The 15267-nt window shown below is 23.6% G+C and overlaps 1 protein-coding gene and 1 long non-coding RNA gene across 5 annotated transcripts in view; both read left to right on the forward strand.

Annotated features, from left to right (window-relative positions):
- Positions 1-9253, forward strand: part of LOC129608756 (uncharacterized) — a 92971-nt gene extending 83718 nt beyond the window's left edge. The window contains exon 4 of one of the 2 annotated variants that reach the window (XR_008696905.1): positions 8602-9253. This is a non-coding gene — a long non-coding RNA (uncharacterized LOC129608756). The remainder of the gene's footprint in view (positions 1-8601) is intronic. The other variant, XR_008696904.1, reaches the window with a different exon arrangement.
- Positions 9254-9351: 98 nt separating this feature from the next.
- Positions 9352-15267, forward strand: part of LOC129608783 (sodium/hydrogen exchanger 3) — a 50464-nt gene continuing 44548 nt past the window's right edge. For all 3 annotated transcript variants that reach the window (XM_055520496.1, XM_055520498.1, XM_055520497.1), the window contains exon 1: positions 9352-9954. In XM_055520496.1, coding sequence (XP_055376471.1) covers positions 9508-9954 — 447 coding nt within the window. In that variant the 5' untranslated portion in view covers positions 9352-9507. The remainder of the gene's footprint in view (positions 9955-15267) is intronic.

Consider the following 15267-nt stretch of genomic DNA (forward strand, 5'->3'; position numbering starts at 1 on the left):
TGTACAATATTTTTACGTTAATTTTACTATACGCTAGAGGAGAACCTACACAATTTATGTTCCATCGCGTGTATTTTACAGACGAATATGTGTATGTATGTATGTATTCATTTGACTTTTCTTTTTGTTTTGATCCTTTATTTTTGTTTTCGTGTATCTTATATTTCATCTAATTGTATTTTTTTTTTCTTTTCTTTACACCTGAAATTCATCATAATTAAAACAATTCGGGTCACAGAGGCCTATATAGTAGACATCTAAATCAGAAAAAAAAATATAAATAAGAGGAATGACAATAAAATGGCGGGGGAAAAAAATATTTAATTTTATATTTTAAACATTTGTTTTGTTTAGGTTTTGCGGATAAAATTCAAAATTTGTTTGGTTAATTTATTTGGGTTATTTGAGTTTTTTTTTTAAATGATTTTAATTTAGATAAGTTGTTGTTGGATTAAAATCTCTGATTTACACAAAATATTTAATTGATTACTCTAGAATTTTGGACACATAATTGTTTATTTTAGTATTTATATTCAGTATTATCTATTGGGGTATTTGAACGCTTACCTCTTAAATAAAAATGTATATTGCTCATTATTACGTATTATGTGATGCATAGATGGAGTAACTTGCACCGCGACCAGTTTATTAGAATTTATTGTGTCTCTAAACTAGGTCTAGGAACACTCTTCTACAATATCTCACCAACAAAATAATGAAACGGCTGATTTAATTTTTGTAATTGCTTTTGGTTTTAAACAAAAAAATTATTTAAAAGTATTGCCATTGTTGGTTATTTTTGTAGCTTTAATGAGATCGCTATTTGGAAATTTTATTTTAATTAGTTTTTAAATTTTTTTTTTTTGTTTGAAAATATTAAAAGAAAATTATTTAATAATAGTTAAATGAAATGAATGGTGAATAAATTGAACAACTTATTTTTAAGTACATAAGTGAAATATTAAGTGATTTTTGCAAATCAAAGTTTTGCATTCAAATTAGATTAGATTAGACGTTGGGTAATAATGCACCGCACCATAAGAAATGGATGTATAGTGCGGTTCCCTTCCTTCTATCATGCCTAAAGCGCTCCCACGAGACCTGTCTTTCCAAAAAATTCGCCAATTGAAACTTATTATTACGTAACTACCCAGAGTTTTGTACCAAAGACAATGTTTGAAAGAAAAAAAGAATGAAAACAAAATATCTTGTCATTATTTTGAATAGATCACGTATTTGACAGCTTTTTTTTTGTTTAGTTATTTAATACTGTTCATAATTTTTATCAAAAAAAAAAATTTTTAAATATAATATGCCATTTAATAATGCAATTAGCCAAACAATATGATTTTTTTTTCTCAGATAAAATTTGCAAGCTTTGAAAGCTGCTTTGTATACAAAGTGTCGGACAAAGATTCAATTATAGCTTAATTAGCTTCAAACTCATATAATTTTGTGTACTTTTTTTTGTATTTCACAAATTTTCTGGATTTTACATATTAAACACATTTTGATCCCTTTTTTGTTATCACTTAATTATTTCATTGAAATTAGAATTTTTGTTCATAATGCTAAAAACAAGCCCCATAATTATTATTGTACAAAATAAAATGTTTTCAAATATAGAAAAAAAAAATTATAATAATTTTTTTGTATGTGACAATTTTTATTTAATTTTTATTATTCCCAACAAATAAATAATAACAATTTTCAATTTTTATATTTTACATATAAATTTTTGCCACAAAAATAAATTAAAAAATTTGTTCAAATGTTTGTAGCCTATTATAAGTGTGTACACGTCATGTTAGTATATTATTGAAAATACATTTTATATACTAATTCGTATATTTCCAATATTTTCTTTTATGTATAATAGTTTTCACCTTCAATTAAATTTTCAGTTTATTTTTTATTATTGTTATTGTTTTTATTTTTAAATATAGAATGCAATAATATTTATTTATTTTACAAATATTTAGTCTATATATAATTTTTTTTTGTATATCCATATACATGCATATAAGTGAGCTAGAGCCAGTATCTTATACATATATTAATAAAAAATAAAATTAAATCGAATTTGTTTTACTTGCAATAATAATATAAAGCCATAGCATATTAATCAATTATATTTGCATTTTATATATGTATGTATGTATGTAAAATATGCACAAATACAAGGTGTTTTCTCTGTCTAAAATTATGAAAATATTTTTGTTCAATTAATATTCAAATCTCAAATTTTAGAGTAAAATGACATTAAAAATAAAAATACTGCTTTACTCTTACACCGCGCTCCTACTGATAACAATTGTTTAAGATAAAAATTTTTTTAAGAATAGAAAGTTCACCAACCACCTACACCTCAATATAGAATTAAAACAATGAGACATTTCCAATAAATCTTCTACCACCTCACAAATACAGATTCAAGAATTTTTTAAAACTTTAAGATTTCGCAGGTAGCGAAATGAGCAGGTAGGAGGACAGGAGGAGGTTGATCCACCCACCGAAATTTAATTTTATGATTTTCAAACACACCTTGCCAATTTTAAAGATGGAAACATTTTAAAAAATTAATTTAACGCGGTGCGTTAAGAAAAAAACAACACTGCAATTGAGACCTTACCAACGAGTCGTCTTAGAGACCGTCAACTGCTCTGATAACTGAGTAATCAGAATTTAAAAAATTAGAAATGGCGACAAGAAAAACAAAAAAAAGCAACAACATTCAAGTGAAAATTTAATTTCGAAAGGTATTGGCAAAAAAGTTGAAATATACACATATAATAAAAATCACTGCTCCAAAATTTGATTTTTCGAACTTTAACGAAACTTTTTTAGTTTGAATAATTTACTGTTACTGCTACTGCCATCTATTGACCAATATAATTAGCTATATAAAATATTTATATTTTATACGGTACTATTTTTGGGCGAGAGAAAAAATTTTTTGAATTTTTGTTTTTATAATATGGCCAGTTTTTATAATATGGTCACTTAGCTTTCATATGTAAGTATTGGCATTAAGGGTGGCGGCACTCTGTACTTACAATTAAGATAATAAAAAATTTGTTCTAAAAAAAGAGTCAAAATAAAACAAAAAATCTATTTTGAGCAGAAAAAAAAAAAATTGGAAATTTCTGCTTGTATTTTTCTTAATTTTTTTTTTTCATATTTTCTCGCATATTAAATGAAAAATTATTTTCAAAAAAACTTTTTTTTTTGTGTTTTTCTCTTAGTTAATCTAAAAGCGTTCAGGCATCATGTGAATTTTCTAATTTTTTCATTATCTTTTTTTTTTTTAAATATCGTAAAATAAATTAATATTTATTTAGTCATAACTCAAGATAACCTGAATTTGGAACTAAAATGGAAAATTAAAGCAATTATTTTTGCATTTTTTTTTCTTTTTTTTTTATTCACATTGTTTTAGACTTACAAGTTTAATAATAAAAATAATAAAAACTGAAAACAAATTGTGGCAAGTTTGTTTTTTTCGCATATTTAAACACTTGCACATGTGTGATGTTATTTGTATTTTAGTTATGTTTTAAGTTACAAAATAAAAGATAAAAAAAAAAAAAATGACAGATACAAGTTGTTCAAAGTTAATTTTGAATACACGATTAAAATAATTTTTAAATTAGCTTTTTAATTCTAGTTTAACATATTATGAGTTTTGTGTTTGAGTTGTGCTAAACTAGTCCAAAAAATATTATAGTTTTTAAATTTTTAGATAAATTCCGATTTGATAAGTAATTAATATAATTTGGTAGTGTAAAATTAAAAAGCAGGTTGGTTTTATCGGAACAAAAATATTAAAGTTTAAAAATTTCTTTAATTGTCCATTTAACTGTTAATTTCTCTAACATATTTAAATATTAAAATTTAATATTTTCATGTTTTCGAAACCGCCACAAATTTTAACTGAATTTAAACTGAGTACATACAAGAATTGTTAATTTAATATGGAAACTATTCACTTGTGGAAAACTTTATTAAAATATAAATATTTTATATATACGTAAATGTTTGTATGTATATGATTTATTCATAAATTTAAGCTGAAATATGCATATATTGCGCGGGTAGACGTTTTCATTTTAAAAGAAACTTAAAAATATTCTGCTTATTTGCATCTTGGCATATTATAATAATTTTGAATAAATTATTTAATATCTAAATAGTGATTTGCTATATTGTACTCAAATGTGTTTCGAAAATTACATTTATTTTTGTATATAATTTGAAATGTCTTAGAAACGTGCTAGGAATTTGAAAATTTTGTAAAGATAATAAGAATATTTTAAAAAATTATTTTAAGTTTAGTTCTTAGAAAATTAAATTTTTAAAAACAAAAAAAATATTTGGTATGATCACATAAGCCCGCAGTTCGGTGAGCCACTCGCAATGGTTACTGTCCCATTTGGTGAAAGTGTTACAGAAGATTATGAAAAAAAGTGTTTGCACTTCTTTAAAATTTTAAAGACGTTAGTGAGCTTTTATAGTTAACATTAAATTAACTTAGTTTATTAAGATAGTAACACATTTAATTTATTGCTTTTACATCCCGAACTTAAATATTAAATTTCAAGGAAATTAGTTTATTGTTTCCGCAAATTGGTTGATTAAAATAAACCGGCAAGAAAACCTTGATTAATTTGTGATATAGCCGAAATATATACACACATAAAATTTCATCGAAACACAGGCAAACAGACTGATAGACCGACATGCCTGCAGAAATAGTTTATTTACGCTTCCCTACCGCATGGAGAAGTGTATTCTCACTGAAAACTCAACATTTGCTAACATCACATAACTTCCTTATTATAGGCAATGCGGTCTGTTAGTTAATTTAATTGATCATGTTAACCTGTATTGCAAAGTTTTACTTTTCTTTCAATATTTTTATTTTTTATGCCATTAAATTTTTAAATATTAAATAAGAATTTAATTCTTGTTGTTTTCATTCCATTTCAGGTATACTCTCTGTTATTCCTATATAACTACATATACTCGTATCAGTTTAAGCAAACTAGTAGTAGAAAGTAGTAATTCTTCACGTTAGTTTCGGATGCAAGCTATCTAGCATTTAAAAATATATATATACTCGTATGTATTATGAAAAATGAAGATCAAAACCTTATCAATTAAATTTACTTTTTACTTCTGAACCTAACCCGATTTCTTTACAGAGCAGCGTTTTACTTACAACAAATTTCAATCACTTGCTTGAAATTAATTTCAAGTGCTATAATATTTGCAGCCTTAAACAGAATGTAAGCATATTGTTTAACTCTCTGAATCATATTTTCAATTGAGAGTGTAATAAATTAATATGGATATTAAAAAATTTATAATCATGTGAATTTTTTTTAATTATTACATAAAAATTTTATTTATTAAGAGAAAATTAATCTTAAGATCTATTTATATTTTTTAATAATCGTATAGGGTCGTGATATTATTTATTAAAAGCATCGCTCAAAAATCACAATGTGGATCAATTAATCTTATTTTTTTTGTATCAAAATTTTCTACTAGTATGCAATATATTTAATTTATTACAATAAAAATTATATAAGGACATTTTTGTTAACAGTTATTTTATCTGAAAAATTCATGTTTAAAAAAATATGATTTTTTTATCTGTCCGTACTTATTTATGACTTAATGAAAATTGAAATTTTACTAGTCCTTGAAAATTTTTAGTTCTCTTTTATAAATGTGTATGTGTTGTGTCAAAATAATATATATTTTTAGGAGTTACAATCTTATTTTTCTCTACGCACACATTTCATTCTTTGAATTTTAATTTGTACTAAGAAAATGCTTTTTTTTTTAATGAAAATTTCTTTTTATCAAATTACTGAAAAAATAATTATGTGATCTGGTTTACATACTTGTATATTATATAGTTATAATTACAAAATATACATACATTTTAACTGAACATAATTTTTATATACATTCACACATACACAATATTTTGAAGCAAAAATTAGTTCTATTAATGCTTTTTGTAATTAATTATATTTAAATTTTGGCCTTTTGCGTATGTACATTAAATTAGTTTCATTTTACCATGTCATATATATATATATATATATGACATTATATTTTACATTATATTACATATACTATATTTAATTTAAAACAAGACCGATGGGATTGGTAAATGGGCGACCGTCCTTCTTTATATTCTAAATAAAAAACAAACGACAAGTTAATAAGGGGTTTGTTTTTATATAAGATGCTTCTTTTATAGTCAAAATTTTTTTTTTAAAAATAATAAATTTGGAGCTTAAACAGTTGAGGATATCGATTCTCGATATGTTCTAAAAGTTGTTCAATTAATTTTTTATATCTCACTTGGTGAAGGGTATTTTAACTTCGGTATTGAGTTTGTAACCACTTGAAGGAGACGTCCAGTATGAACATGTATATATATTCTTGCTCAGAGTAAAATTATGCGTTTTTTTTAGACATGTCCGTCCATCAGTACGATCGCACGATAACTCAAAAACGAATGATGCAATCGACACCAAACCTTGAAAAGTTGTTTCTTTTCTACCAAGAACGGCTGCTATTGTGATTGGAGAAATTCGGGCAACGCGTTCGAATAATTGCTAAACAACAATGGAAACTAATTCTAAATATTGCAAAAATAAATTTTTTAACTTATATAAATACAGAAACATAAGTTACTCTATTAATGGTTGGATTATATGTTTGGTGTTGGACTAATTAACTAATTATATTTGAATCTATTTTAAAATTTTAAGAAATTTTTTATCGTAATATTTCATAAAGCATTTTTTTGTCCCCGTTTTTTATTCATTTTATATTCAAGGATTATTTTTGAAAACAATTTTTTTGATTGAGATTGTTATAACAAGATTAAAATGATATTTAGTTTTTTTTTTTTACTTTTTAAAATTTTATAAAATAAAATCTTTTATAAAAATTAAGTTTATTATTTGTAAGTTGGGTGATTGTTTAGCGAGGTAATGAATCAAAAGAAATTATTAAATTATTTTAATATGATTAATTACTTCCCTCCTACGGTGTAAAAGATTTTGGTATAGGCTGACAAAAAAAGTTAATTCTGAAAATTTTAGATTAAATTCTTTTATGTATGTGCATACACATACATATAATAAATAATTTTGTTGTTTCATTATTTCAGTATAAAAATAAAATGAAATACTTATTCTTTACACATGTGAATGCGATTTTCAAAATGGCCAGACACAAATTAATTACAGACATAGGCATTACTTGTATGCCCGCCTTTAGAACTCCTACAGTATTTGGAATAAAAGAGTGAAGGCTCAACTATTATTGGCCCCTTGTGATATGCAAAATTTTTATTTAATTAAGAATTATTACATAACTATTTTTTCTAATTACATTTACAAATAATTGATATTACGTAAGATATTTTTTTACAATTTTATTCCAGAAATAATTTCAGTTTTTTAATTCATAAATTATTAAAAAATTATTAAATTCTTAAAGGCTAAACACTCTAATAAAAAAAAATAAGAATAATGAATTTTTAATTTGTTTGTAATCAATAAATTTGTTAAAATCCGCCTCGAAAATATTTGACTCTTAAGCGAAGAAACAACTATTTTAAGTAATTTTAGTAATTTATAATAATTATTAACACGCAATCTGCATAATTTTCTAATGATTTAATAAAATTAAGGAAAAAAATATCGTTTTTATTCCAAATTATTATCAGCTTATGAGTTTTCACATTAATTTAAAGTTAATTTTTTATTGTAGTAAGTACTTTTCAATAGTTTAGCCCTATTTTGTTAATAATAAAATTTTTATACCATCAATTTTTAAGATGAATCATAATTAAACATTCTTATATTGTAAAGCGTCACGTAAGCTAAGAACAAATTAAACAAAATCAATTCAACCTTAGAGTCTGACTTAAAGCGCGCTCTTTTTCATATTTGGATAAAATAAACGATGAATGCAAGTTAATTTAATAGACGAAAACATTGCCCGTATACTATAACGCGGAACATTGTTCAATCGGCTTTAAATTATTGGTATTCTCCCTGTAAAAAATTTTACCCAATAAAACTGGGGTAACTACATTACCCACAACAATTTCACGAATTAAAACTGTATCAGAAATTATCCTAAGATAACAAAGCGACCTTCAGTCTAAACGCTGAAGAAAACTTTCATAAAAGGGAAATCTAAATGAATTCGATCAATCTGTATTACGAGGATCTGCAAAACAAAAGAAACGTCTTTGCACTGCTTCAATACGATTTATATCAACATTACGAAAGCAAAACCAGACCTGATATGTATACACTAAAACGGGTCTCACGAATGAGAAATGAAGATATCGTGAATATTATATCATTTATTAGGCAATATGCGTCTTCATTTTCTTTTGAATAACCGGGTGGATATTAGACTTATAATAAAACAATTCTTTACAAAAATTTTCCCACAAATAAAAAATTTATTTTTTAAAATTTAATATGCATAAATATTTTTAATTTTTATTAAAATATTATAAATAATTTCAAAAAAATTTTTTTTTTTTCATTCTAGGAAAAAATTTATTAACACAAAGAACTTCTTATAGATGTCTTACAAATCTTTCAAGAAAATAAATAACACAATTATAATACGACAGATGTCGTTTACCATTATAACACTTCAAATTTCCAAATTGTAGTACAAGTTATTAAAAAAATTTTAGTAGAAAAAAATAACAAAAAAAAAAAAATTTATTATCTTAATTTTTTTTTTATTTAAATTTTATTTGATATTATTTTGTATAAAAAATAAATATTTAAAAAAATAAAATAAATAAATGACGGCATTATGTACAAATTAACAAAACAGTGCGGTAAAGAAAATACAATTAAAGGTGATGTGATATATCATAATTCAAATGATAATCATTGTCATTGTATAAATAATAATAATGATGATGAAGATGATGAAGAAGATATTAATTATAATGATGATAATAAAATCAACAATAAAATTATTAAAAATCAATTATATAAAAGAAATGATGATGATAAAAACATTATAAATGATAATAATAATTATAATTTTATTATAAATAATAAAAATAATAATTATAACGATTTTAATAATAATGATTATTTTAATTTATTATTTATATCGAATTCAGTTAGATGGCGCAATCGATTGCAATATTATATAAATTCATTTTTATATAAAAATTATTTTAAAAATTTTCATATAAATAATAATAATAATAATAATAATAATAATAATAATAATAATAATAATAATAATAATAATAATAATAATAATAATAATAATAATAATAATAATAATAATAATAATAATAATAATAATAATAATAATAGAAATAATAATTATTATATTATTGAAGAAGATAATAATAATGAAAAAACAAATGAATATATTAATAATATTAATAGTATAAATAATATAAATAGACTGCAGTGTAAAGAAATGTATAGTGATAAAAAGCCTACAAATTTCCTAATAGATAATGATGGTGCTAAGAATGAACAAATTTTAAACGCAACAAATAAAGAATTTCTGTATAATAATAATAATAATAATAATAATAATAATAATAATAATAACAATGATAGCAATGAAAATGAAAATAAAATGGAATACAAAATAATTAATAATAATGAAAATAATGCAATAATTACAAATAATAATAATAAAACTAATAATAATAGCTTATTTACAAGAAGCTTTAATATTTTAGCCGATATTCAAATTATGTTCAAAAAATTCTTTTTTCATTTATTTAAAAGTTATTCAATAAATTCTTTAACAATGTTAATATTTTATATATTATGTTTATTGATTTTTGCTGTTGACAATATTGAAGCCCGTCCAAATGTGAATAACTTGTTACCGGAAAGTGGTGATGCAGTTCAAGTAAGTAAAATACATAATAATATAATTATATATAATATATTTAATATTTTACATTCAATGTTCTGTATTCCAATTTCGGTCAAATTTGAAATGTAAAAATGAAATTTAGTGTTCCAAATCAAATCCATCCAAATGTATTTCGTAAATCAGATGGAATATCGAAAATGATTTGACGGTGTTCCATGTTCCTATTTACTATAAACTTTAGTGGAATTGAGCCGTAACGTTCTTTGTTTAACTCTCCTCCTTATATTTTTCTCTATAAGGATCACTTAAAATTTAAAGGTTTTGTGTAGTTACAATTGCATAATATTTTGAAACACTTTTTCAACTTGCATTCAGCAAAACCTTTTCATATGGCTTGGATATTTCATATAGCGAATTTTATTGATGAATAATAATTATATGGTGATTTTCGAATACGAAATTGAAACATTCCGAAAATTTCCTAAAACAACCGCATTTTAGAACATCAACTTTCAAATCGAGTGAATTTTAATTTCAATATCGATTAGAATTCATTCGAAATATAGAATTAGAACAGCGGTATAAAAAAAAATTCTTAAGCACTTTAAATGAATTTTTCAGCTTTAAAATGATTAATAAATGTTAAATAAATCATAAAATTTATTTTAATAGGCAAAAGATTCATTCTAGAAGTTAAAACCACTCTTCGAACTAAATTTTTGCAAGAATTTAGGGTTTTATAATGACAAAAATTATATTCGTTTCTTTAAATTTGGCAACTTTAAAAATTTTTTTATTAAATGACAAACTTTTACTTTGAAAACTTTTTTTGTATCAACTTGAAAACCCAATTATTAGCTTTAAAAGAAAAAGAAATTAAAAGAAAAAGTCAAAAGAAAATTATTTTATATTGAAATTTTTCAAAAATTTTCTTTAATGTGAAGAAAAGTAATGAACTCAGTTAGAGCTACTCAAAAAAACTTTTCTATTTAATATTTTCACCTCCTTGTTAACTTTTATCTTGTATAAAGCCATCATATGAGAAATAATCTGAAATGGATTTGAACTAGTAATGTATGTGTATGTGTGCAGATACCATAGGAATTGGATTTTGTCACAGTTAAGGATTTATTTTTATTTTTTATGTTTAAGAAAGAATATATGAAGATATTTCCTTTTTTGATTATAAAAGCAAAATTTGTATAAGGACGCGTTCGATTGAGAATTAAGGTGGAAAATGAAAATTTTGTACAAAACTTTAAATTTTTATTGAATTAATTTAAAATCTTAAAAATCTTCTATAAAATCTTTGTAAATAATAGGCATAGATAATAGTCATATATAATATCAGTATTTAAGAAATTTATTTAAGCGATATTAAAAAATTTGTATACTGAACACTCTGTAAATTGAATTTGAAGTGATTTTGGAAACAAAATCTTTATTTCTACCACAACGAATTAGTTTTATGTTAAATTAATTTGTGTTCAATACAAAATTCATAATTATTAATTATAAGCTTTAAGCTTTAAGTTATGTGACTTCCGTTTTGTTACTATCACTAGTAATCATTCGTTTCTCATTAGTTTGCTGACTACTCACATAGAACCAATGCACTAGGTCAGTTAGAAGGCCCATCGATAAGTCTTGATAACCCTGATGCCAACTAACTCTTCAGGAGAAACAATAGTCAACCTTCTTAACGAATTTCAGGATCTCCAATAATAATTATTGCTTAACATTAGTCTCTTCTTTAACAACAGAAACAAGCCAACACAGAGGGTCCTGTTTCACCTCCTCATCCACGAAAGACATCTGTTCTAATAATTCCTAGCCTCTTCGCCCTAAGTTACTGCATTTATCTCTCACAATTCATTTTCTAAAAACCATTATATTCTCGTATATCTTTCCTTTTTTAAATGAATTTTGTTAGCTTCTCTATTGATCTATACACGGAACTTATTGTTTCCACTTTTTGTTTATTTATATATTGTTTCCACTTAATTAAGATTTGATGGGAAGACTTGCAATGTCACCATTTTAAATACAATTTTGTAGCAGTTTCGTATAGTGCTCATGCCAATTGGAGCAGTGCTACTAGTTACGTTTTATGGTGTGCTCAAATTAAAAATAAAATTCTACATAAGTAAAGTGAACTTTTTGTTCAACTTGAGATTATGTTCTTAGAAAAGTTGTACAATAAAAAAGGTTGATTGTGTTTTTTGCTTGAAAATTTTATACTTTTGCTATAAAAATTTTAAATTTAAGAAGGATTTAAAGTTTGAATTCTTTAATCTTTTTGTGGTTGTTTTAAATTTTAATGAGAAGAAATTTTAAAATACATCAATCAACTTCAAATAAAATAAAAATCCTTTTTATCATATATAAAGTGTTTTAATAAGTTTGTTTTACTCTTTCTTTATAAAAAGTAAAACTTGTAAGTGTATTCTATTGTTTTAAACACCTAAGTATAAACTTGTATGTAAGATGCAGACGTATGTGTGTATAAGAATATTGATCCTTTCAAAAATAAAAATTTCTAATGAATATTATTGACATTTACTTATACATAGAAAAAAGCTATGTAAACATATAAAATTATATTTAGTCTTCCATTGATCCTTTTTTTATTTTTTCGGTTCTCACAAAAAAAAAAAAAACAAAAAATGAAAGGAAAATTTAAGAAACTTAAACACCTTAATTGTTACATTTTCATATGAAATATTTTTATGTAAGTATGTATGTACAAATATTACTGGCAGCATGCAAAATCTTCAATTTCTGAATTTGTCTTAATCTCTTTGTTCTCTAAAATCAATATTTTGTAGCCAAGTAACTTTTAATAAGAAACTTACTTTTGTGGAATAATATTTATTCCGAGTGCCACATAATTCTTTTTCAAGCTAAGTACTCCATTAAAAGTGTTATCAAAAAAACTATATTTTACTTATGTTAAGACTATATAAATCGAAGAAACCCTAACATATTTGTAGATATGAATAAATAGTTATATAGGAGTTATAGCTCCGTTAAAACAAAAAAAATTCAAATTTGCGGCTGATTTTTTTTCCCGGAACACAATTAAAATTCTCTGAAAATAAAAATATTAAAATAAATCTATTCGTAAATCAAGAGTATTTTGATAATACCCTATTCGATCATTACACGTATATAATTTTTTTTTTAAACTTTAGTTTGTGTATTTCATCCGAAATGTATGCAACACAATATAAGAAAATTAAAGCTTTGTAATCGGAAAATGTCGTGGGAAGTATTGAAATTAATAGTCATTAGTCACCCTAACGATCGCAATACTGACCAAATTGATGGCGAAATTAAATTCGTTCATTAAGATGTTTCGAAATTACGTTTTTTGAATTTTTAAAGCTTTTCGTTATATTGGTTTTACTTTATGGTTTGAACGAATGTTTTTCTTGTAGAAATTATCAGAGTTTTAGTAAATAAAAGCATTATCAAATTGCGTAGATATCATTAATCAAGAAAATGAAAAGAGGAAGTATAAGAAGACGATTTTGAATGAATTAAGAAAAAGGATTTTAAAATACCCAGGCTTATATATAATTGAACTAAAAATAAGAACTTCAAGTTGACTCAATAATTTTCATAAATTCTTTAAATCTTAAGTATGAAAGCTAAACAAATTTTCATTAAACAGCTTAAAAGATTTAATTTTATTTTTATTTTTCTTTCTATTATTAAACATAATATTTATTAAGTATTTTTCTTTATAAAAGACCTATTATTACACACTGTAATCCTACAGGAAGAGTGAGAGAGGAAACAAAATAATTTTTCTATTTTATTTTATATCGTAATCGACTTAACTTTCATACAAACTCAAAAACAAAAAAATGATTATTAACTCATTGTCATTATTTACAAATCCTTAACAACAATTTGTAATAAAACTTTTAAATTACAAAAAAAAAATGTCCTTGTTTTAAATTCAATAGAATTGATTGGCTTCTCATAACAATTATAAGTTCGGGTATTTTTTATAATTTGCACATAAAAAATAAAAATAAAAATATTACATTTTTGAAAAGGACTTTCGTAAAAATTAAGAATTTGAGAATTTAGTGAACTTAATATTAAATTTAAGTAAAAAATTTATACTAAATATTTTTAATAATTTTGTTAAATTGCACATTCTGCCAGAGACTCGAATATGACAGAGAGAATATGTATATGTATGTGTTTTTTTGTATTATTTTTTATTATTATCTGGGTTTCTTTATGAGTTTATTGAATCAACAAAATTATCTCTACTAATGTGTTATAAAATAATTGTCAACTGAACCGTGAACCGGTTCAACTTATTATTAAAAATTCATTGGTTCATTATTTACTATATTTGCTTTATTTGAAATTAACAGAGATAAACAAAGAAATAAGAAAAATCTTTATTAGTTTTAGTTTATAGTGTTTTTGAAACTAGCATCTTTATACATAGCATTTATTTTTAAAGAATGGCAGTTAAGATATTTCGGGAGGGGCTTTTTGACTTCCATGAGATTTTTGCGGTTTGAGGTGGCAGCAATATTGCAGTTTGTTAGAGTCCTAGGTGTAGCCCTAATGTTTGCGGAGTTGAAAAAAAGAGTCAGATCCCTTACCTCATTAGCAAAAATTACCTCTAACGGAATTTAAGGATTAAATCAAGTTGAAGTGAATTAAGCTCTTGTGCACTTTACTGGATATTTATATTCCATAATCCATTTCAGTATGTAAAATGTCGAAAAATTATATGTCGTTAGAAAATTTATTGGTTTTGACAATTTTTACTAATAATATAGCAGGCTTCGTTTATTCCAATCTTAACATCATCTAAAAAAACAAAAATATTGGGCTTAATATTGGGCCTCAAATTAAATATTATTTGATAATAGTTGATATAATTTTATTGGTAAAATCGGAACGGGAACACATTTTACTACCGCTCTTCTTTAAAAATTGAAATCACTTAAAGGATAAAATAAATACACACACACAGATTAACTTTGTTCGAAAACCCTTTTTCTCCTTAGTGTTACAAATTAAACATTAAATATTATGATAACCTACAAACTATTAATACTGTTATATAAGTACGTATGTATCTCATTCTTATATTAATAAAAGATTTTTCGACGAAAACCTAAATTATTTTAAGAAAAATTTAATAGTAATTGCTTCGGAAACTTTTCACACGAATTAAAAGCAACAAATAAAAATTAATTATTTATGACGCAAAAATAATTTTTTTGTTTTTTTGTTATTTTTCCCATCAAGTGTTTTAATATTACATCATTTCAATATTCAACTAAAGTATATATATCTATATATGTA

This window comes from Condylostylus longicornis, unplaced genomic scaffold (assembly GCF_029603195.1).
Source record: "Condylostylus longicornis isolate FDR11 unplaced genomic scaffold, ASM2960319v2 ptg000034l, whole genome shotgun sequence".
NCBI classification, from domain to species: Eukaryota; Metazoa; Arthropoda; class Insecta; order Diptera; family Dolichopodidae; genus Condylostylus; species Condylostylus longicornis.